At 45.6% G+C, this 25,437-nt stretch overlaps 1 protein-coding gene across 1 annotated transcript in view; it reads right to left on the reverse strand.

Moving 5' to 3' along the window:
• usta (uronyl 2-sulfotransferase a) overlaps positions 1-24,858 on the reverse strand; it is a 38,305-nt gene extending 13,447 nt beyond the window's left edge. The window contains exons 1-2 of the mRNA XM_040159931.2: positions 23,155-24,858; positions 2,705-2,748 (exon numbers count right to left, since the gene is read on the reverse strand). Coding sequence (XP_040015865.1) covers positions 2,705-2,748; positions 23,155-23,401 — 291 coding nt within the window. The 5' untranslated portion in view covers positions 23,402-24,858. The remainder of the gene's footprint in view (positions 1-2,704; positions 2,749-23,154) is intronic.
• Between the last annotated feature and the right edge of the window lie 579 nt (positions 24,859-25,437).

Below are 25,437 nucleotides of genomic sequence, written 5' to 3' on the forward strand. Positions count from 1 at the left end.
CTTCCGGTTCCCCTCAATATGAAGAGTCACAACGTCTAATATTAACAAATACTCAAATTATGTGGGATTCTTAAAAGGCATTCAAGGACCTTCTATTGTACTTCAGTCCATGCTGAAGGTTTCTTCTTCTTGTACCAATGTGAGGCTGCTGGGACAGAAATTGAAAGCAAATTTGTGATTTTGATGTCTACAAAATAGACGTAGTTTAATTTGAGCACCACTATTGCTTTTGCAATTGTTCATCTTTTTTTACCAGAATTTTTTTTCAATATTTAGTGCAATTAAAGAAGAAGAAAACACGCCAGGGATGCTCTTAAGGGGACATTCTTGCCGTGCTTCCAAACTCAAAGACTCGCAACTCTATTCTGAGAGCTGCGTGGTTTTTCCACACGCTCTCATTCACGTTGAGCTTTCAACCCAAATTCTAATCTCTGCCTTCATTTAGCAGAAGCTCGGCGTCCAGGCGCTGCAATCCGACCAACCTCCGTGGAAACAGAAAATCAATCTCAGCTGCAGAAGGTCTACGGCGAAAAGATAACGAGGGATGCGCTCGATGTGGCGCTCGCCCACTGACACGAGACGACGACGTGTGTGGAATCAATCAAAGGTCTGTGTCGATGGTGATCGGACGGGAGAAGAAATACTTTATTGATCTCAAACTAGGGGAACCAAATTCAAATCACATTTAGTTCAACTTGTTGATAATGTGGCATTTGCATCTTTCCTAAACCTCATTTACTGCCTATACCTTTTTTTTTTAGGAGAGAACTCACTGTGAATAATTTACATCTCAAAATAGAGTGAAAAACATTTTTTGATAAGGATATTATTAAAGTTAGAGCAGTCTGTACGTCTGCTACAAGAATAATTTTCACATAATTCATTTTAATTGCCATTCAGTCCCGTACGGCGGAGGATTTGTGTTCATATGAGTAACATAACTGTCAGTTCAGAAGACGCCGTCATATTTTTTGCAATTAAATAATTAAATCACGATTGTAAGTATAAATAAATACAGACGCAAATAATCTGTAACAAATGAAAACACATTCATTCTGCTATGTTTGTTCATGTGCAGGTGTTTGTTGAACAGGTAACAGTCACACAGGTAACTGCCAAACCCCACAGCTGTAAAAGCTGACTGACAGCGCATCCAGCTGTGGGGTCAGAAACCAACGTGGCTTAACGTTACACTGCAGCGGAAAAGACAAAAGACAAAAAATGAGTGAAACGATGCGGTTTAAAGGATGTCGGATGCACTCATATCAGTCTCTGCGTGGAACGACCAGCTCTGCATGAAGCCTGATGGAACCAAGAAAGATCCATGGACCCGCTGCTGTTTTCCATTGTTGCTCTGCTTCCAGCCTGCACAGCTGCTTCCAGTGCAGCTTCTTTCAAAGCTTTTATCAGATTCAGCCCCTCTGCATCTAAGAGAGGCCTGAGGTCCTCTAGGTCGGCTCGGCAGGTTCTTAATCTTCTTAATCTTGAGGTCATTCAAGAAGGCCCAGGTAGAAAACGCACGGCGAGCCTCTGATAGACCACGTTTCTGCTTGTAGAGCGTTTTTTGTGAGTAGGAAGTGCAAACTGGAGTCGATCCAGATGGTTGTATCAACAGTTTAAACATGTCAGAGTTATATGGAGTACAACTCTTTCAAGTGATCAATGTCTGCTTAAATGACCTAAAACAACAATTATAAAGAGTTTCTGTCTTCTAATGACACAGAAATAATTCATGGAGTAAATTCATCTTTTTCCTTCCATTCCATTAAAATCACACTTTTCTGTGTCAAAACGACTTCCACAGCCTCTGTGTTTATACAATGATGTACATTGCTCAGCTGTTCTATTCTCAGTTTTATCTTTGATGCAAAATGGTGGAAACTATTTTTTGACTTATTAGACTTCATCTCCATTAAATTTCTACGAGCCCATATATTATTAAAAGCTTGGCATAAGCTAGTCACTATAAAGAAAACTGCCACTGTGAACTAGTTGTGATTGAAACAGAAAGATTTGCTGAAAAATTGATTTTCGCTGGAAAAAAAGTTGTTTTAACTATTATCTGCATAAAACTGTGGATGCCTGGTTTAACTCACAAACAAAGCCCAGATGTGACCTAACTGAACAGCTGCTCATTACAGCAACAAACCGGTGACCAAATGTTAACGTTCCAACCAAGAAACTGACTCCAACTACTGACTCATCGATCAGAGGCGGAGAAAAAAAAATTGTGACAATTAAGAGGTGAAAATAAGGTGGTGATTGATTCAAGGAGGAGATAATAAACAAGGCGCCGACAGAAGAAGAAAGAAGTTGGCGGGGAGAGAAGGACGGAGGAGAGATGGTCGCGCAGACGTGCAGCTGGATGAATACAAGGCCTCTGTGTCAGCGCCTTGTGCGAGAGAGGGAGAGAGGGGGAGAGGGGGGGAGAGGGGGCGAGAGACGGAGCTCACAGCACTATACTGTAGCGCTGAAGCCAGGTCTAGTTGGTATTTAGAGAGAGTTCACACGCAGATCGTTCACACAGACCTAACCCTTATCCCGGCTGGACTGAACTGGCTTGCAAACACCGGGCAGCACATCAGAGAGAGGGAGAGAGGAAGGGGGGGGGGGAGAAAAAAAAGGGGGTAACTTTAAAGAGGAAGATTAGGAGGAAAAGGGATGTAACAGGAAATAACATAAGGAGATAAAGAGGAAGACTTACTCTTGGTGCTGGAGGTCCGTGATCGTCCAGATACGTGGATTCACCTGCAGGGAGAAGAAAGTACACGTGTTGGGATTCTGGTAAAAATATCATCACGACACAAAAGATGCTGCAAGAAGCCAGAATTTAAACTAAGGAAGAATCAATCCGACAATTGCTTCCCCGTTTATTTATTTTTTGATACAGCGGCTCTTAAACTGTCCAATGCCCCCCTGCGGAAACAATGAACGTCCTTAACTTCAATGCGATTTCATTGAATCAAATCAACCATCAACATAAAAAAAGGGGGGTTTGATCTTCATTTGTGTGCAAATGAATAATTCAATTGTTGTGCAAAAAAAGACTCGCAAACGGATTTGGATGCTGCGTATTCAGGTTATTAATGAGCATTATTGTTGATGGTCCGAGTATGTGGCCATTTTATTGTGACCGCATTAGTCCGATTCATCAAACCTCAGTCCCCCCCCCCTCCGCGTGTTCCCTGTTGCCGAAAACAGGTGGCACTTCACTTAAAAGCTCACAGCCAAACACAACAAGACCCACAGGAAGCAGCGTAACTCTTCTTTATTAAGAGAGAGAGTTACAACATCCTTCTGCAGTCTATCGACAAGCTGCTCCAAACATATGTGCTTGTTTTTTACTGCCCCCCCCCCCCCTCTTCAAAACCAGGCCGGGCGTCAGGCAGCGGCCTTTCTCTTCTCGTATAGACACATTGCGTCGAGTGCGGACGAACTAACGCTTGAGCGTGGGGAGAGTGTGAAGCTAATAAAGCGAAGAAATATGACGTTATAGAACAATCTCTCCTTGTGTCTGAGAAATATGGTCCAACGCAGCAATGAAAGGAAGCGGTGCATGAACACGCGGTTTACAAGCAGCCGAGCTTTCCCCGCTCGGCACACAGTCGAGTTTTGTAAGTGCTGTTTGAACTCAAGATAGTCGTGTGTGACAGCTTTGAATTGGCCTTAAACTGAGGTCCAATCTGCCTCCGTTTGGCTTCGCTGCGATATCTGGACGTAGAAGCTGGTGGACTTTCATTGTGTAGTGGCTCATAATTCATTCAAGGAGCTGGATATTTAACTACTGACTCGGCTTTCCCTGTTTTTCATTGACTCGGTCTATCTTTGCTTATTGCGATGTCTCTCTTTCGTGCAGCTCCTCCGCGGAGAGTTAGCGGGTCTTCTCCGGAGCACTTGAGGTCGTGGCAGGGCGAGGATGCACTGAGGCAAACATCTAGGTTCTGTCATCCATCACGGACGACCTCCAACCCCCTCTCCAGCCCCTAAGTGCGCGTCTCATCATCATTTTGGAAAAGGGTTCGGAAACAGCTGCCTTCTGCTCCAAACTCCCGACAGAGAGAGCAAAATGAACTCAAGGCGTAACCTTATCGACCACATTGTCTTTTGCTCCAGTGATGCAACGCAGTGGGGAGGAAGACGCTTTCTGAGCTGTTGGCTCAAACAAGGAAAAAAAAATTGTGGAAGCCTGTATTGTCTCCTGTGTTTAGACCTCTAAAGACCTGTAGCACGGCCCATCGACCTAATTACAGAAGGAAGCTCTGGGTCAGAGTCTGCTTTGGCACGTCGGTTTCTCATAATCTGTCCGAGCATCTATGGGACATATTGCAACACGTTAGATAGTACTTTTGGAAGACTAACAAAGTTCTAGTAAAATGTCTGCCAAAGGGCACGAAAACTCTTCTGGCAGATCATGGGAGGCCGACACGTTCCATAAACACATCGCTAATGTTGTTTTTCTTGTGCTAGTCAGTGATAACGACTTGGCAAGGCACGTTTTAGGACTGTACGGTTTCATTGAACGTCAGTGAAAACTGGAGCAACTGAAGTAGTCTAAAAAGCAAGGACGTCAAAACAGTGCGTTTGGGATGGCCGGGTGTCAGACAAGGTTAGGACTTGGATCCAGGAGTCCTGCGTCATGTCAAACCAAGACGCCGTTTACTTATTTCTCACATTTCTACTTATGTGTATCTCGCGTAGCCGCGTTCTATTACCCTAAATCCGAATTTACGTTTTTGTTTTGCGTGTAATCCTAAAAATCCTTCTGTGTGCATGTCATGAATGGTGAAGTGGAGAAATAGCTGAGTACAAGAGGGCAAAGGGCTCACACGCAAGAAGAACTTCCAAATCAAACAAAGTCCAGCATCATCTTTGAAGATCCACATGCTTATGGTACAGAGTGCGTGTGTGTGTTTGTATAAGTGATTAAGGGAGAAACTGGCAGGGTGTAAGTATGCACGGGCCAGTAGCTAAAGGGTTAATTAGATTACTGTGTCACAAGATCTATGTGCTGGCCTCTGAATATCCAGTCCTGAGTACAGTAGCTAATCAATACTGCAAGATGAACAACGTGAATCAGTAGTGCATCAGGGAGTTTAATAAGCAAATTCTAAGAAAGTATATGAGCAGACTTCTTACAAGCGGCGGCAGTATTACTGCAAAAGCTGTAATAAGTCATGTCATTTAGCTGATTTTGCATGTTATTTTCTGCACGAGTCCCAAATACAAAGGGATGCATTCATTGTGAATCTGCTGAGGCAAACAATTGCTCACAATTCTTTTGCACATATTTCAGGACCAGAAACTAAAACTCACACAACTGCGAGAGCTATTTTAAACATCTCCATTCTGAAATCCTGTTTGTGCACAGTGACTGTGAACCCCGTGTGCATTAGTAGACACATCCAAATAAACTGCGAACCGCCGCCCGTGTCCATGATGTGATGAATGAAAAAAGTGGAATTATTGTCACACCTCTTTGTTTGCATGGATTAAAGGAAACTGTACTTCATCAATATTGAACTGACAGTTAAGTGAAATATGGTACATAAAGATGTGTATGGAGAAATTTGCACGGAAATGAGTCATCGGGCGTCCTTCGGGCTCTGGAATTCTCCCTTCGGAGTTGGCCTGCTTCAGGAATGCCACAGCAGGTTTGGGAATTTCATAAACATGTACGTGCAGCGGAGATAATTTCTTCTTCCTTTTTAAAAATGTGCGACGTCGCTGAGCAGCGCCCTGGAATAGGCCGAGGTGGGAGCAGAAGAACCCACCCGGGAACGGCTTCTGCCGTTGCGAGTACCGGCCCGAGTAGTGCTTGAGGTCAAGGGGTCCCTTCCCCTCTGCTGTGGGACGAGACTCAAAGCAAAGACGGAAGGTCGCAGAGCCGCTGCGCCGGAAACGTAGTACGTATGTGACACATGATTACAGGTTCCACAAAGCTGCAAAGACTGAACTCTCTCGTTCTCAACCCACATCCTGCTGTAGTTTCAGTATCCACCGCAGACTTTGAATAAAAGCGTCTGCCTGCCTCGACTCCTGACTGTCTGTTTGCGGAAAACGGAACGAGGGTTTTACATTCGACACAAACAGATGATGTGAAGTTAAAAAAAAAAAAAGGGGGGTTCGGAGGGAACGACAGATAACAGTCGAAAAAAGTTACACAACCTCAGCCCGATCCAGCTGTGTGAAACACACCCGGTTGAACTAGACACAAGTGTGTGCGGTTACCGTGCTTACAAAACATTTGGGCCGTAACAGCCGTATGCAAACACAGTCTGCATTTAGGGGTCACGCACAAGCTCTTCTGTGTGTGTTTCTCCGTGTAATGTGTGCGCGTGTGTGGTTGCACCGACCCTTTGATTTGGAGTGAGGGAGTGGCCCTCTAAAGACCCGTAGCACGGCCCACCTACCTAATTACAGAAGGAAGCTCGGGGTCGGGGTCTCCACCCACTACGCCCTGCCCTACGTCACCCCTCAGCCACTGGAGAGACAACAATGGTCAGACAGCTTTTTCATATAAATAGAAAAGCTGTGCCGTTTTCTTGTTGTTGCAGGGGCCCAAAGACCTAAACCTGGATGGGGGACTAACTTGTGGACCCATTACTCCCCTTAAATGTTGGGTTACTGTAATAGAGGGTCGGAGGACTCATGTGGGTGAAGAGACTTCAGGAGGACAGTCAGCGTGTCATTTGTGGAGACCGGCGGTCGCCACCGCGTGTACCGGATGACGGGGACGAGCCGCTGGAATGATGAGTCGGCAAAAAAAAATGTTGACTCTGGTGAGGGAAGCTATAAATAAAAGACAAACTTAGCAGAACAAGACAGGGAAAAGCGTAATCATTTTTCAATGTTAACGGGAAGAGGAAACAGGAGTGACCCCGGCTGAGTCATTTGATGGCTTTAGTTTGAAGAAGTAACCAGTGAATGAAGCCGAGGCAGCAAAGGGAATCAAATCAAGTTGAGACTTTGATCCACATGTGGAGTAGAAGACGATCACTTTGTTAAAAAAGCCAAAGGCATCATTCCCACGTACAAAGTTAAAGGGAAAATCACTGTCTGAATCAAGCTCCACAGAGACCTCCTCCAGGTGCACGTTGTGAGGCCGCATGGCCATTTTAAACAAACAGGGAAAAAAAGTGAAAGAAAATGAATAAACTTGACATACAAACATGGGCTGTACAAATTATGTAACTTAACATAATTGTCACTCTATTTCTTTGTATCTTAATTGGGAGTTTTAATTGCAACGTAGCACCTCGTTGGCTCGGCAGCAAATGGGACAGAAGGTTCTGCCTGGATGAAAGAAGCCAGACAAACACCCTGCTTCCGTTGTTTCTTTGCTCCCGGGGCCCCGAGCCTTAACCAAGCCAAATCAGTTGTTTGAAACAGTCCACGCTTGTTTATCCCTTCATATCCCGTCTCTTCGTCGCCTGTACAGACCCGAGTGCCGACCAACGCTTCGACTGTCCTGTGAAATGCCACAACTATACGAGATGTTTCATGAGTCCCAACCCTTCGGCTCAAGGGGAATATTTTCTCCTCAGATCTAACTAGTAACCGTGATGATGCGGGAGATTGAAAAGGGGATTATAATGCGTTTTTTAAAAACTTCTTCCGTCATGACAAGGTCAGTTACCGTAAGCAGTCTGAAACCTTGTTCTTGTGGTGGTGCTGCTGAGTCAGCAATGAGGCGCGCCGTAGATAAATATGGTAAAACACAGAGAGCTCGTCGAGCTGCACAATAAGCTCCAAATCAGATGGTCAACCACATCTTAACATGAAATTTGTATTTTTGTTGTTACCTTCATCTTGCTTTAGGTTTCATGCTTGCATGTGCACGAAAGCCACTGAGAAGACCAGCAATGGGTCCATCACAGTTGCAAAGTTTCGACCCCACAGCCAAGGACACGCGTATGAAACGCACAGTCAATAACAAAAAGGATGGCATCTGCAAAGAGCTGGAATGACGACAGTAAATCAGAACAGTTTGGGAAACATCTCTAGTTCCCATTCTCATGTCTGTGTGCTAAATATGATGGAGGATCCAGGAGATTAGCTTAGCACACAGACTGGAAACAGGAATAAACGGCTCCTTCTGTCCAAAGTTAAACACAATCTGCCTCCTATTACTTGAGATCTACGAGATGTAGAGGTGCTGTTTCTCTCTTCATGCAGAGGGAAGACAAAAAGTACCGACTCTGCAGCACAGCAAGGGAATGACAATAAATGAAACAAAGGGTAAGAATGAGAGACATCAAGCGGGACACAGGAAACAAGAAAATGTTTTCAAATGAGTTTGTAAGTCAGCAGAAGAAGATGAGGGTTTCCTCGTTGGCCTAAAATGCCTTCAACAGAGAGAACAGAGCTCCGTCATATGGACGATGACGAGAGACGCAAGCGTACCTCTGTGTATTGTTTCAAGCTACGAAAGAACTTTAATCGCCGCCACGTGCGGCAGCCATGTGTGTATGTGTCAGCCAGGCGCGAGTCGAACATCCACAAACACGAGAGCTGTTTACTTGGATGCCTTTTGTTTCACACCCGACCATCAATCTCTCTGTCCGCCTCCGTCCCTCCGTCCGTCAGCAGCAGCAGATCTTTGCAGACTTTGCAGCAGCGCTGCAACTCGGGCCGTCCTGAACAAACGCGCCGCATGAAGGGACCCTGTGTGGTGCTGAATCTCACACTGAAGTGGGGGTCAAGAGCGGTGGAGCAGAGAGAGGCTCTCAAAGGTCAGTGAAAGATGAAGAAAAGAGATGGAGTAGCTTTCTGGACGGGCTTGTCAAAACTGTTGAGCACATCCAAGAAAGAGAAGCTATACTTTTCTCACGGGCCGCAACAATAGACCTTTGCACTTTTTTTTTTGGACACAGAGAAGTGTGATTTCAGCGCAGAGATGCTCCATTCCAGACATACATCGCACCACATAAAGGTCAGTCACTATCAATCAGCGTAAATCAACAAATGCAACGGCTGATTTTGTTTTTAGATTTCTATTTTAGTCCATCTTGTGTTATTAATTATAACAGGTAACAGAATGTAACTGAAAAAAATATTGCAACAAATGTTCTTTTAACAAATACAGTGTTTCCCCAAGGTTTTTTTTATTTTTTTATTTCCCTTGAAACACTGAATTAGCAAGAAACCAAACCATTTTCCAATGTTCTTTGGCATAAAAAAATATAAAAGCCACAGGCTCTACAACCAAAATAAATAAAACAAAGTAGGAAAATGGCTTCATCAATAAACCCTGAACCTAATTACAGTAATAAAACTCCAACACATTCAACGTAAACTTAAACAGTCAGTTCAATCATGCAATGGCGCTACTGACCCTCCATACGAGGCACAATTGAAAGACGTTTTCTAAATGTTTTGCATTTCCGTACAATCCAGTGCCAGAAATGTTTCTACTCGCTGCCGACGGGCCATCGGACCGGGAAGTTGGCCGACTGATTTGTTTCAACCCAATAATATATCATTATGATCATATTTAGGTCATATTTCTCTTCAAATTACCACTTTGGAAGAAATTAAACTCCAAACCAAACCATGAGCCTCCCTCTCCTCCTGTTATTAACTCCTATTCCACACGCATCTGTGCGGAACACATGCGAGTGCAAGTGTGCTCACGCTCTGCATGTGTATCCCCACAAGAATTCATAATATCTGCATCCAGGGACGCTTTGCATGGATCTATTGTGTGCGCTTTTTTTTTTTCCTCCTCCATGTAGAGCCGGATTCCGCAAGACCTCTGACTAATTACACAGCGGATGGTGGCAGAGCCCTGGCCTCATCTGGCTACATAAATACTCGTTAAACGGAAACTGCTGTCAGGCTCCATATTTTTTCCCGTGCCAGGTTGAACCGCTGCTGCACGACGAGGCCGCCACGCCCTCGTTTTATGCGAAGCTGTTTCCGGAAGGCGTGCGTATATGTGCGTAATAGCAGGAATGTAAAGGTGAGGTGTGCGCATGTACGGTTCGAACTTTGACTGCATCTAAGGCGCACGCCTGTGTGTGTGTGTGTGTGTTTGTGTGCGCACAGTGTGCAGGTACATTTTACTGTGTCTGTTACCAGAAGCCACAGGATGTGCGTCTGCAGCAGAACACTTTGTACCCCATGACATCACCGTAGGGCCTCCAGTGCCCTTTCTTTCCGACCCACTTCAGGTGCCAAATAAAGTTCATTTGCCATGTGTTGAGCACATGTTGGGGACGGTGGGTGCTCCAAACAAACTTTTTGAATAGAAAGTTGAGGTACCCCGAATCATGCTTGCATTATCAAACCATGTTAACCGCCTACGCTACATCCTAAATGAACATATGGAAATGAAGATGTTTTCAAGTGAACAATTAAAAGGGTGTTGCGGTGCTTGAACTGCTAATGCAGTGACAGGCGTTTGGCACTTCACTGGACCACAGTGGCCAGAAAGAGTGCAGAGAGCAGCAAACAGGGCAATAAACAACAGATGGCAGCTCTCACTTCCAAGAACAGCAAAGTATTTATAGATGGAGCCTTCACACTGCAGTAACAATCAGGGCATTTTAAAACCAATCCAGCATCATTCAGGCATCGCGATTATCGTCACAATCTGAGAGCGAACCGCAGTCTGTATTGTTGACCGCTGCAACAATAATCATACCCAAACATCAAATACAAGTGCCAGACAAGAAGGAATGCACCAGCTTTGCTTTTGAAACCTCTTGGGAAAAACTGCAATAATGTCACGCCACAGTCAGCAGGGCCTCTGAGACCGCGAGTGTCTGCAGCCGCTTACAGTGAGAACCGTGTGCGTCAGGTCATCTGACAGAAGACGCCTGGGTGACCTCCTGGTGACTTGTGGGGCAACGTGTCTTTGTGTCCTGGGGGAAAAGAACATGATGGACTCGGATGTGCACAAAGCCCCTTATCTCATCTTTCAGCTGTATACTTATAAGAAGAACTTTGAGTAGCCTTGATCCTCGTGTCAATGTGTCTGCTGCTTGCAAGTATTATTTAATAAATGTCCCGTTTTTACACCGGCGTCGAGTAAGACTTTCATTTAACAGAACCATATGTAATGTTTGTAATCTGTGTTTCTCCTTGGGGGCCGAGGCAGGACCCAAGATGCTAAATCATCCCTCTGGCCTCTGCTGCGTCAAGGCAGGGCAACATAATATATCACATCTTGGGTACAGGCAGCACACTGAGACCCTGTGCTATACTCTCCCTGCAGGGACCCTGCTGAGCCGTACACTCTCTCTCACCCTCACACGCATATAGAACTACTGTACACATGCAACCCAAGGCACACACACACGCATGCAAACGCCAGTGCTGTTGATTAATGCTAATACAGGGCTGGTAAAGCTTCGGGGTGTTACGGTGAGGTGGACTCGCTCACCCTTGATCCAGAGTTGCACCAAGATATGAGCAGCTCCTCTTCATAAACACTGTTTGACGACATCTCACTGTCTTCAGAGGGCAGCTATGAGGATTAACTTCCTATTAAGAAACGAACGTCGTGCCGAATATTGAGATTGTATGGGAGCAGAAGGCCATGGACACGAGACATAAATGAAAACCAGACCCCAGCCGCACCCTACACTTTGAACACATGGGTTTAGTGAGACCTGGATTTCCAACCTCACTCTATCACTGACGTTCAACCACCCTTGAACGTCAGCGATAGAGTGAGGCAAACCACTCGACATCACTTGCGCACGCCGTCGTCCAGCTGCATTTGTGTATTTTTTATTTATTTTTGTCCATATGCTGCCAGTCGCAGATCACAAACTTAGACCGTCTGCGCTGGCCTGTAATCAATGTGTCATTTCGCTTTTAGCTCTGCCTATAAATACACGAGCAGGAATCTGTGCCCCACTCCTTCAGACTCTGGTGAGATGACACTGTCAGAGGGATCACAGGAAAAGAAGAGACGGAGGTTAAGAAGGAAAGGAGAGATCAATTGAGACATTAAGCTGAGGAGGGACCGACGTGGGAGGTGGACGGTCCACTCGTCCACCTCCCACATCGGTCCACGCAGCTGGGAACGCTGGGAATTGTCTTGTGGGGATGAAATCCCACACGGCCCTTCAAACCCTTCATTAGGTTTACTGGGAACTTTTATTTTTTTATAAATAGACAGGCCACAATCTATATTAACACATACCACCCACACATGTGACAGAGCAATGTATGTCTCCGCCTAAATGAATATGCGTGCTGAGGATTGGCCCAGATTGGGGGTTTACTACTACTACCAAACTTCATTCAAACATTTTTAGGTACAGTAATTGTGTTTTTTTTTCATTTTAAATTGGTTCAATACAACAATTTCCCTTTTTTACACCACTGCAACCTTCATTGCAGATGATTGTATTTAAAAATGTGACTGATTGACACATTTAAATGGACGATAAAGTCTACAGAGTAAAAAAATAGCTTCACCTCAACATGCAGCAATAAAGCGCAGCTCAATGTGTTGGCGATAAATGTTTAATAATATAACTCTGAAAGAATCCATGTCCAGCAAAGACGCCTTGTTATATTAAGGGAGATTTTGCAAACTTTATTGTAGCTTTCTGATTATGATTTCACTACCACGAAGGACATGCTGGTTCCGTCTGAGCGGTTCCGTCTGGGGATCGAGGATCTTTAATTTACTCATCGCTGTAGCTGGTGGTCAGCGGTTCGCTTCGGGCCTCCTGAAACGCCTCATTAGAAAAGAGCAGCAAATTATAGACAAGACTACACATAAAACACAACGAGAAGGAGTCGCTAGGACAAATGCACAACAAAGATACATGATGGTGGATTCTAACCACGTGGTGAGTGGCCTTCAGAGACTTTTTGGAGAGACTAGGGAGAACATTTTAAATGTTCAGGCCGGCTGTTGGAAATGGGCAGTAATGTTTGCCAATAAGTCAAAAGGTGTGAAAATACCGAGCTGCAAACTCAGTGTCCCTGACGGGGGGGGGGTAATGCTTGTTTACACATCGGTCAGCAAGCTAAAATATGTGCAAACAATAAACACATAAGCATGAATGGGCACGCAAAGCGGTGGATGGAGACACAGGGGAGCGCAGAGAGACGGTGGTTTTTGCGGAGGCATATGTGATGGAACTGCATGAGGGGATTGGAGATTCAAACGCTCCAGCTAGAAATACCACACAGCCAAAGCACCGAGTGGCACGGCTCCCCGTGTGTGTGTGTGTGTGTTTGTGCCATAAACATCTACTGAAGAGCGAAGGGCAACATAAAGGCTGCATCTGTTCGCTCAGGCGTTTGCTCTCCAGGAAGGTTTTTTTTACGAAGAACGTAACACGAGGAGGAGAGAAACAGCAAAGAGATACATGGCAGGGAGATTTATAGCGTCAACGGAGCAGTCGGGAAAGAAAAGCATGGGAGGGGAGACGGAGGGAAAGCGCGTGCAAGACAGCAGCGGCAACTCTCGGGCGTGAAGCTTTGTGCTGAGGAATTAGCACGGATTTGGAGAGAGCGATGGATGGATTTGCAGGACAGGCAGCTCCAGCTGGCACAAATTCAGCTCAGTCCGAGCCCGACCGGCCGGCGGGGCGAGAGGCCGGCGGGTTGCTCTCGGCCAGGCCAGTGGAAAGTCTACACCACCAAGATCCAGGCTCAAGTTAACCGGGCCAGACGAGAGACGGCATTTCAAGGGGCGTCGCCAGACGCTGCGTTGACCCCTGAAGTATCTTTGGTGCTGACATGAAATTGACTGGAGATTTGGCATTGTGTGTTTGGTTTTTTTGTAACTCAACGAGGCCCGAAGTCCTTCATTCCAGCCAACACCACAACTTCTGTGCTATGTCTCAAAGTAACCACGGCGAAGTGTTTAACTTTCAGTCCATCGCTCTCTCCATCACTCACAGGACAAATGCAACCCATCTCTCTCCAAACATGAAATTAACACCACTGACCACACCTGCCGACTCCTCTGCTCAACCAATCCACTCCCGGGAATAAAAAAAAAACCCTCAAACTCGGACCCGACAGGACAGGAAAAGAATGACTTCTTAGAAACTGGGCGTTTGTGTGTCTCTGGATCAAAACTATGTTAACTTTGGACTGTGTTGCTTTCACTCAAGCTGTCTCCTCAAAACATCTGGAAAATGCGCTTCCTCCAACAGACCGGCTCGTTTGTGCACGGTTGTAGTTGCAGCGCGGACCTGCAGCCACGCGGTACTTTAGCAGTCAAGGGATCCATTGATCAGCGTGTAAACACAAAGGAAAGGACCCCTTCAGTGGATAATGAAGAGTTCATAAGAGTTTAGGTGATAGCAGGGTGAGGATTTTAGCACAACCCTCACTTTTGGAAGCGTAATCATTTTTCAACCCTTTCTTCTCGTGCGGGATGGCTGTTGAGTGTCAAGAGAAGAGCGACGCTGAGGAGAAAACCGAGGGAGGGAGACAACGGTGGGTTTCAGAGGAGGAGAGCACATTTTTGAGACATGGGTGTGAGATCTGGCCGAGGTCAGGTTTGCTCTCCCCCCCGGGGAGAGACGCATCACATTCCTTCTGAACATTTCAAAAATGCCTCTCAAGCCCGTCCCTTTGCCATCAGTACGTTAATCCGTCTAAGACCCAACAGGAAGCTTCGGAAGAACAAAAAATCTCCAGTTTGTGCAGCGTCCCACCTGTCGCTCGAGAGTCACTACTGATCCTGTGACGGAAATAAGATGTCATGTCATGGAGATTTGAAAAAAAAGAATGGCCTCAGTCTTAAAGTCAAAGTTGAACATGATCATCTACCTTTAACCTATTTGCCTACGAAGGCTCTTTAAAACAGTAATTCTTGATGACTTTAATATGGAATTTGCAGCAGGGTGAACATTCCTTGCAGATTTACAACCCCTGTCAGTGTTCCCATGCTGGCCGGTCTCTGGTGTCAGCAGGCAGTAAAATGTTAACCGTGGCTAAAAGCGAGCCGTGTCCCCTCCTAAAGCCGCTGGTGATCATTTTAAAGTCCCCGACACAGCAGCCTGAAGTAGACGGGTCGGACTTCAGGCTGAGTGACACGCAGAAATAAACAAAGGGTGGGAGGGATTTTGAATACATCTGTCCAGCTCTCTTTATTTCATTTGGCCTACAGAGACGTGACGTGGCAAAACTCATCCGTCTAAACATACGTAAATGCATTCTCGCCAGCTTGTGTGAAAATAACTAAAAGTCGGGGGTGTAAAACGTAGACCATCCCTCAGACTAAACAAAGGAAAAGGTTTTGGTGCGATGAAATAAGAGCGGAATGGATGTAGACATTGCTTGCGGCGGGGGCAATGCGTATTATCTTTCAGCTGAATGAGTCTGAATTGATTTTAACGGTAAGATTTAAGACCTCCATAACCATGAGGCCAGAAGGTTACAGAAAATTGTGTGTTTGGAATCGTTTTACAGAAAGACGACTGATGTCTTTGCTGAATCGAGGCTCCGGTGCTGCTGTCTGGCAAAATAACATTCAGCAATTGTACAAAAAACAACAACAGAGCTTGTATTCCTGAAGAATGAAGCGATGCTAGCGTAGTTAGCTTATTCGCGAATTAGCCACATCCAAAATAAGACATTATTTACACATGTTTTACATGTTTCTGGTCTGTAGAGGTGATCTCTTTCCAACATTGTTTTATACAGGTATTAATTCTAGTTGCTATGAAGAGTAATGATCTGAGATATAAAATGACTTAATTACTTGTTAAAAACAACAGAATGAAACTGTCTTTCTTTATTCCACTGCTTCCCGCTGAACCCAGGAGGGGAACAGGCTGTATAAAACTTTATACACAGTGGTTTTAACAACACGGGTTGGGCATCGCTGCTCTCCCCTTCTGTATATTTTAAGCTGCTCTTTTAAACCACCATATATTGTTTTCATAGCCATGAGATGACGCTAGCAGACAGCGCTGCGGTGGGGTGGCTCAGAATAAAGATAGGCAGCGTTCCTTGAACACGGTATGTGACCAACCACCACGTTTCCTCTTAACCCCCGGACCCCGACCAGAAAAGTCACACGCCAGCTGTTGAATCAAATTGGAAAATGATTGCTGGACTTCGGGGACCACAGAGACTAACGTACAAAGTGGCCAGTGGAAGAGAAACAACGAGTTGGGTGGCAATAAACAGAGGAATGTGGAGCCCTCGCACACTCGCTTATGTGAACGAAAAAAACTTCCCAAACAGGCCAAAAACACTGATCCAAAGATCAGCTCGCACACTACAATTATATTCGGTTTCTAATTCCGTCATGAAAGGACCTGCTAATCAGATTGCGTCTCATCCCCTCTGGAGGACGAGCGGGGGGGACGGGGCGGATTCAAATGTTGTAAATGGACACCTCACAGGACCTCTATTTATCTTGGCGCTGATCTTTTAAATGATGGGATATACTTAGTCGCCTTCTTGCAAGCGTCGGCCAGGGTACCACCCAGTGGCTGTGGGGCCCCCGGGCCGCCCGACCGCTCACTGACATGAAAGCCACCAGAAGCAGTCATCATCGTTGCCTTGGAAACCACTTAAACAGCGCACGGTTCCTAAAAATAACCCCGTTCTGATGTACATGTGCTCCGGACTGTATGGAGTACAAAAGGCTGTAATAAATAGACTCCAGCTCAGGGATGTGTGGAACAGCCTACCGCACTTTTACGTCACAAAGTCGGGCTGTAAAAGCTTTAGGAATAGTCCTTATTTTGGGATTAACGCTTACCCGCCTTCTCTGAAAAAGTTAGAAGACTGAAACAAAATCCACCTGACATTATGTCGAAATCTCAAATATAATTTCACCCTTTATTGAGGTTAATGTTTAAGAGTAAGTTAGCTTAGCTTAACATTCAGCCCCTCGACATCAACGTAACTTGATATTAAAACTGTTCAGTTTTAATTAAAAGAGGAAAGTAGTGGACACAATTGAGGATACAATTGCAAAAATGAAAAAAAAAGATATTTGCTCATGCACTCAAATTCTTGAAAGGTTTTTGAAGAGAATTGCTGCTGACACAACTGAACAAGAACACGTGTCTCTATGTGTCTAAAGTTGATGAATCCTTTCCAGTCATTTGTCCAAAGCAGAAGCCGTTAACATGCAGTACACTGGCACAGCACATAAACCCGAGGCCACAAAAGAATCTACGATTTCTCTTTGCCATCAGTGCCCAGCAGCTCTTGAAGGGCAGTTGCCGTTTAATAGCGTTGGCGCATTGGTCTTTTTTTCCATCTGCTCTCTTGTAGTGTGGTGAAAACAAATGAACTAATGGGGGGAAAATTACCCTGTGTTGTTTTAGTGTTTGTCTCTCTGGAGAGGCCAATAGCAGCCTCTCGGGAATGGAGATGCTAATTGCTAATGCTAATTGCGCCCATTATGTAATTACAGAGTTAACGGGGCAGTATTTTTTTTTCTCTCCATCATTTCATACAGTAAGAATCCGGGAAAATAAGAAACTTATCAACGATTATAAAACATCAACGTAGCTTTGGTTTGTGTTTTTCCTTTAATTCTCTTATTTTCTTTGGTTTCCATCGAAGCAGAAGCTATTATCCGTTTATTGACCCCCCTAAACCCAATTAGCGAGCTGACATGCACGTTAGAAAGCAGGTAAATAAACAGTGTGGTCAGCGGGGAGGGCTGCTTGTTTTACCCACCCAGAGGGAATTACACGCCGTCTGATTGTCCTGCCGTCTGGGCTGGATGTGACGCCAGTTGGGAGTCATTTTTTTGGGGGTCTTGCCGGTCGAATGCTTAGTGTTCCTCGACACTTCCACGAGGACTAACATACTGTTGGAGGAGGGAATATAGAGAAAGAAGGTCAAGTCGTCCTGCCGTCACCTCCTAATGAGCCGAAAATATTATTCTTTCTTCACCCCCCTAAACATGAGATTATTTTGGATTAGCCGCTTTAAGTATTAAATATAAATGTGAGGGCTTCTGCTCAAAGACTGCTGATGTAAAAAAAAAAAAGAATGGTAGCGAAGGAATAAACGGGAAGTTGAAGTATTTTTCCACATGACCAGCGGAGTCAGACCGCTGCACACCTGGCAACCCCATTGGTTCCCTTTTAAAATGCGGAGCGACAGCTTCACTCCCTGATCTCCGTTTGAAACGTAGGTAAAATGCCAGGAGTCATAAACGTTGTCCGTTTGTTGCACTGTCAGTTTAAAGAACAAAATATGACGTTGATGTTTTTTTTTTTTAATATCCTCCAACAGGAAGCGGGCACGCTGGTGCGAATGCAGTGGCGAGGTCGCTCCAAACATCACACTTACACGTCTGGCTCGCACAACAGAGCTCTTTGGATCCGTGTCGTTTGTGTGGTTTGTGTGTTTCCTCACTTTGAAGTATCCACGTCTACTCGCACACGTGAAAGATATGTACAGTATATGACTAAATATTTGTCTGTTTTAACGGCATTAAAGCAAAGGATCGTGGAACAAGTGAATAAGTGCCCGTCTCCCCTCATGATTACTATTGTGATCTTGCCATTAAAGTCAAGTATTTTCCAAACCTGGACTCTGTTTCCCAATGTTTGTTTTTTTGTTCTGTATTTGTGAAATTGGTCCAGTATTAAGAGAGAATAATCGCTGGTTGCGACTCCTCACTTTCGATGGACGGCTACTAAAAGTGCTTGTTGTCGTCACCGACAGGCTGAACTTGTTATTATAAGATTTAGAAAGCAGGGATAAGAACACATGAAAAATAAATAAACACCAAATGACCCTTTAATGGCGAGATCACAGCAGTGGGGAGAATGGTACTTAACAACCTCGCGTACATTATAACAGGCGAGTTTCCTCTGGCATTTCCTGTAAACAAGTTGTTCAATAACTACATTTTCCATGACAACAAACATTTATTTAGTTTGAATTGCAGTTTCGGAGTTTCCGTGACTCGTAGGTCACATGGTTTCATTCGCGTTAACGCCGTCATTGGTCCCAAACAGCAGCTCTGGTCGCGTCGGTGAGGTTAAAATCAAACGCACGTCACGTGCAATTAGCAACACACACACACACACACGCACTGTGTGTTTGTGTGCGCGCCGGTCAGAAGTCATGTACAGCATTGGTGAGGGCGGCCGGTGTTTGTTTTATCCACGCGGAGCTGAAGGTTTCTTGGCGACCTTTTCACTCCCCCCCCTCCCCCCTCTCTCCTCCCTCTTATTCTTTATATACATTTAGAGTTTATTTGGTAGCACTACTTCTACCGAGTGGTCAACCGCCAAACAAAACTTTAGTCACTTAAACAGTTTGCTCTCACCACCTCCCGGCCAACATTGCTTTTAATTGGACAGAAACTGCAGGGGGAGGTGGGGGGGGGTGGGGGGGACCAGATCTCCTCAAGCTTCTTCTGTGTCCACGCATGCCTGTCTAATCCCCAACGCCGACCTGCAGTCTACACCTCCACCACTTTGCTCGCCGGGTTCTGGCGAGTCACATGAATGTGTGCGAGTGTGTGCTTTGAGGTTACAGGGTTCCGTTTTCAAGCAGCGATGGTCAGTGTTTATCATTCATGGCGGAGGGACGGGGAACTGTGACAACACAAACAAATCAGGCAGAAGACCAGTGTACTTTGTGAAAAGGATGTTAGATTTGTTCACATGAGAGGGTTCGGTGGAATTTATGCTCGCTAATCCGGAAGGATCCATCTTAATAACTTGAAGATTTGAGGGAAAAGAGAAAGATCCTTCTGTCTGTTTTGCTTTCTTTTATCTCCAAAGAGCGGGTAATTTCAGTCATTTTCCCATCCGCACGTTCACATTCCCCTTTCTTACAATAAGGCCTCAACTCGTATTGGAAACGCCGCTATGGAGATCCTTCACGTTGCGAGTGAATAGAGAGAATGTCAAACACTATGGCTTATAACTCTGCCACGGTCTTCTCCTTTTTCCGTTATATGTTTGAATGTCTAACCCGAAATGGAGACAGAAATATTCCTAAACTGCTCTTAATTCATGCGTTTCTCCTCCCATTAGTAAACTATGAGCGGTCAAGTCGGCCCACGGCAGAGAAACAAGCGTTGCACCTTTGTGAAAATCATTATCGACTATCGGGTTTCTGTCGGAGACGAGTTCAACATCAATTGGAATCACAGGCAGGTGTGATTGTGCATTCACCCACAGAGACACAGCTCATAGCATGGATTAGTCCAGGTAGTAGAAGTATGCATATGTGCGTGAGAGAGACAGCCTGTTGACCTAAAGCGGCACACGTTTGCGTGACACCCTCAGACGCCGACCTCCTCACCGGTGGACCAAACAAAAAAGGGTCTGTTCCCTCCACAGTTCGTCCGAGGAAGAGAAACTCACACTCGCCTTACGCACACCGGCACAAAATCACCCTACTATTCTCTTCACCTATGCACCCCGACGTGCCTTCACCCCAGGAATCCTCACCTTCATCTAACACAGGTCACCTTAAGCTACATAAATCACCAAATGACTGGATGCGTATTAGATGCTGCCAGCCCGCCGCTCACACAGAAACCGCATACATACATTGGAGGGTTATTAATGGTGGATATGCTCTCCAGAAGGAGTTTCCCCAACTGCTGGAGTTTGCCTTCAGTTCCACACACAAGAAGTAGGTTGAAGACTGTGAGGGACACAGAGGTTGTGTGATGGACGTGGGTGAGGGTGAGGGGGAGAACTGCGGAACTTTAAGGCCAAAATAACCGTTGCCGTTTTGGGTCCCGATCATGGGAATAATTGCAGGCCCTCCGCCTTCCCTCCTTTCTGCCATATTCTCCACCATCTACAAATTTCCTCTGGTTCCCTTCTCCCACCCAACAGCCGACCGTTTGAGTACCCACCGCAAAAACCCAGTAAAACCATCTTGAAAAACGGAAAAATTGTATTACGTAATTGCTAAAATATAACTCAGCAATTACTTTTAACAGCGTGTCACATATTTCAACTCGCATCCATCCAACACTGGAACAAAGCTCTTTCTTCTCACCCATGCAGGGATTGAGACTCACCCAGACTGGTGCTACAGTGGCTTCGTGTCACTGTTACATAAGAACCCCCCCCCACCCTCCTCACCCTCGTGGAGTCAATACAGTATAGAGGAGTCAGTGTGTTTGACAAGGCTCAGGTCCTCCAGCATGAAGATCACGTCATGCAGGTGGGCTCAGACACACGTTCACCCTCTGGGGGGGGGGGAGGGGAGGGGGCTTGTTTCCCTCATGCTCCACGTGGTGGATTATGATTATGAGAGGCCATTTGTGTTGGTGTGTCTGATTGCTGGGGCTGTGGTGCTGTAACGGATCACAAACCTCAGGGTTCGGATCGTTTTTTTGGGATCGGCAAAGAAAAGGGGAGGAGTCAAGCATAACTCCTTTCTTTTTATTAAATAAAGAAGTTTAAAAAATGTAAAGAAAAGAACGTTTGGCATTAGTTTTACATAAAAACTGAACGAAATGAATCAATCAAAAGTAAAACACTCGATTCTTTCAAAGTGCAACATGAGTTATGTTGACTTGATGCGCTCTTCCTTTAATCAGTACTGAACTCCACTGATGCTGTAAAAGCTTCGGCCCGGTCGGACTCCACGGATCCTTTCCTAATGCTGCGAGGATACCTCGTTGCTGCGGCTTCACCCCGCTTTGTCACAATAACACAATTAGGATTTCAACGCGATACCTGCCGATAATCAGGAAACATTTATTAGCCAAAATATGTCAAACATACAAGGAAGTATCATGATACCCGATACGTCCGATACAATACCAGAATTCAATACAATACCGTGAGTACACTATAATACCCACGAATATGATTCACCATTGAATGATTTAGGGACTTGATACTATGAAAAGAGCATCGCCAGTAAAACTATGATGATTACACTATTAAGTAGTACGCACCCCTGCTTCCTTCCTGTATGAGAAGGCCTTGACATTCAGCTGATGCATTCGTTGTTGCTGTGTGCGTGCGTCTGCACTTGTGTGACGAGACAAAGTTCGAGTGCTCCTCAACGAAACAACTGGTAGAGGAATCACAGCGACCTGCATCCGCTCCTGCAATTTCTAATCCAGCTGCATTTTAAATGAAAGTATTAAAGTGGCGTTTAACGTGGTCTTGTCCTTCAAAGACAAAGAGTCGAAGTTGTCTGCGTTTCATGGTTTTCAACACCGACCAGGCAGCGTTGTGTTTGTGTCATGAAACACATCTGACCCACGGGAGTAGCGGCTGACGTGGTGAGTGACTCTCATTCCGTTCCAGATGTTTATCACCTCATAAAGGCCTCGGGGCCCTCTGTGAAAATAGGTAAGGACACAACCTCCTTTCTGCACGGGAACACACACAGCTGCAGCAGCGACTGGCTGGTTGATGATAAATCCCCCCTGTGGACCATCAGCTGGTTGTAAGACAGCAGAACGACGACTTCACAAGGCACAAACCTCCATTTGTTGACTGGAGGTACAGGTTCAAACTGTGACGACCACACGCGTGCGGCTCTTTATTCCAGAAGGTTTATTCAAGTGATCACGCTGACATGTACTGACAGTGACACATCAGTGACGAGTCGAACCCCCAAAACAGATTTGTACACGTGGTTCCCCTCGGCAGGCAGAATATTCGGAACCAGGAACATAATGAAACAACGGCTGAATGAAACGCTATCGGCCTCGCCGGTGCCAGCCGTGCGTAATGCGCCGTGCGCGTCATCTGGCTGAACAAGAAGAGGTGTCAATCATCCTCCAGGTAAAGCACACCTCTTGGTAGAGAAACTTGGTAGAGAGGCGAGGGGGGGGGGGGGGGGGGGGGGACTTTGGCACTAAGGGAATATGTACGATTTAAAAAATATACTTGTGCACACTGCATTAGTCTGCAGGAAAGTTCACAAATACCCCCCACCCCTTCCCCTCCCCACCCCTCTTTGGTGCTTTTAAATGGTTTGAATGAGAGGTCACGGAGACGACTGCCGCCGTGCACGGATTTCATGAAAGAGATGTGTTGCCCAGCGGGGAACCGAGAGGTGGAAAAGCCCCCAAAACGTATCGTGTCATGTTGGATACACTTTCCTGTACGCGCCGGATCAAAGTAGCGCTCCCAGGCTGCTCTCTTCTGCACTTCTGCACAGAAAGAATCTCTTCTGACGATGACGCGCTTCAGCCAGCAGAAGAAGAAGAACAAGAACAAAAAAGAACAACAACAAAAAAGTTCTTACCGAGATACTGTCGGATGTCCAGCAGGATTTTCGGCGGTCCTCCGTTCAGCTGGTAAAAAAGGGAGCCGAAAGAGAAGAGAAACAGCGCGGCCATGCAGAACCCGTACCCTCGCAAGGAAACCCGCAGCGGCACGACGGCGGAAAGCAAGCTGTACTTTCGGTTGTTTCGCTCTCGGACGTGGTTGGGGGGCTGGTTGCTGCTGTGGAGAGGACCGCTGCTGGAATTCTTCTTCATCATCACCATCATCTCCTCCTCGCGAAGCGCCGCGGAAAGTCGCCCATCCGCATGTGGAAAGTGAAAGTTGTCGCTTTGAGACTACTTGAGGCGGACGCCCAGTTTGGAGACGCGCGCGCGGCCACTCGGCTCTCCTCCACTGCCGCAGCCACGGGGTTGTTGTTGTTGTTGGTGGTGGTGGTGGTGGTGGTGTTGTTGTTGTGGGTTTTTTTGGGCGCAACGTTTCGCTGTTGCTCGGCCCTTCTCGTTTTGGATGAGCGTCCCTTCCTTCTGTCCTTCTCAGCGGAGTTGCGGGTCCATCCTTCTGCTGCCAGTCCTTTTGGGTGTCAGATTACTCAGAGAGGAAAAACCTCCAGTCACAACGCACCGTTTGGTTCGGATCGCGGCGCGTAAAACAGCGACCCCCGGTGTGCACGCGTCACATTGCAGCAGGAATGAGAGACGTGATTTTATCTTGGCAGTAAAGATAGAAAAGCCTCTCGTTTTAATTTTTTCACTCAGATAAAATAACCATAAAAAGATCCAAGTGTAGCGGTGTAACGTGGTTATTAATCATAGGGTGAAGATGTGCAAGGTGAGTTGCTTCGCTTCTCATGCACGAGTTGGGTGTGCATTAAACTTTCTCTTCCCCCCCGAGGCCGGCTGTAAGGACTTCACACGGAGCCGTATATCTTTCCTCTGCAGGGGCCTATAACCCTCCATTAGACTGCACCTGCAGGCGTTCAGCACGACAACTACCTCCACCAGCGGCTCGGGTGCTTCTCACATGGTGTCTGCTGCAGGGGGCAATGAAAGATAAAAGGTAATAAAGTACAGGTACAGGTACATTTATTATGAATAGTGCGTTAGTGTGTTTTGCAAACTAGGCACAATAAGGGTTAATGTGTAATGGGTTTATAGGCCAATCTCTCCTGCTAGAAGAGCAATTTATTACAGAACAAGAGTATGGTCACTTCTGTTTGCTTTAATTACAACAACTGGCTGTGGGATTTGATAGAAATGCTCTCTGGTGATGTTTTACATTTTCTTTGGAAAACGGAAAAAGATGCTTGAGGAAAAACCCACAAAAGGAATGTTCAAAATATAATAAGCCCATATTAGACATTCAATACCTTTATTCCACTGAACGACACAAACATCAGGTGAACTGTAAATACTTAAATTTGATGTGCAATACTTAAGTCTTATTGTAATACATGTTTGGAAAATAAAATGGGATTCTGGGAAAGGGGAATAAAACTAGGAGGAGCAAATTCTGCTGTCCAACGCCAACGTATACAGACTACAAACAAGAGGATTTTACCACAAGGATCTATATGACATTACGGTTTGCTGGTGAGGAATCGTTGGGAACACCTTGCCTATTTTCACTTTCCTCTCACTATCCATCCATCCATCCATCGTCATGGCGAGCGATGGCTTCCATCGTCATGGCGAGCGATGGCTACCATCCAGTGGAAAAAGAAAAAAAAAAACTGATTTTGCTTCTTGAAATCAATAAAGGAACGTTAATTTAACAAAAACAATATCTTTTCTGTGAAATACTGCGATCCCGCAAGAGGACCTGGTGGAGTCCCCATAGACAGATGCAGCCGTGCGTAAACTCTACAGAGGAAAGTTGTTCAGTCTCGTCGTTTCCTCCTGAGACGATGAGTAACTGTATCTGTGGAAGGTATTGGTGAACTGGAAGCAGACTGCTCATCACAGCTGTGTGAATTATAGTTACTCTTTGCTTAAAAGGGGACTAACAAAGCCAAGAAAGAGACAACTGGTTTTGTACTTATTCCTCCTGAAGGAAATACTTGTTCTGTTGTGTCATTTTCCACTCACAAGAAGGCCAAACACCTGCTCGGATTGTCAAAACAAAATCTCAGATGGGGTCTTTTATTAAACTGGGGTCCACGGTCTGGTGTGTATACCCATTTGGGGCTTCTTGACATGATGAAGAATGGAAAAGCTGGGTTTGGTTTATTGAAAACAGCTGCATAGCAACAGCAGCCAGTCAGTCTTGGGTCTGGAACAGATGTGGCGATTCTTGGATGAAAAAG

This window comes from Gasterosteus aculeatus, chromosome 18 (assembly GCF_964276395.1).
Source record: "Gasterosteus aculeatus chromosome 18, fGasAcu3.hap1.1, whole genome shotgun sequence".
Classification (NCBI taxonomy): Eukaryota; Metazoa; Chordata; class Actinopteri; order Perciformes; family Gasterosteidae; genus Gasterosteus; species Gasterosteus aculeatus.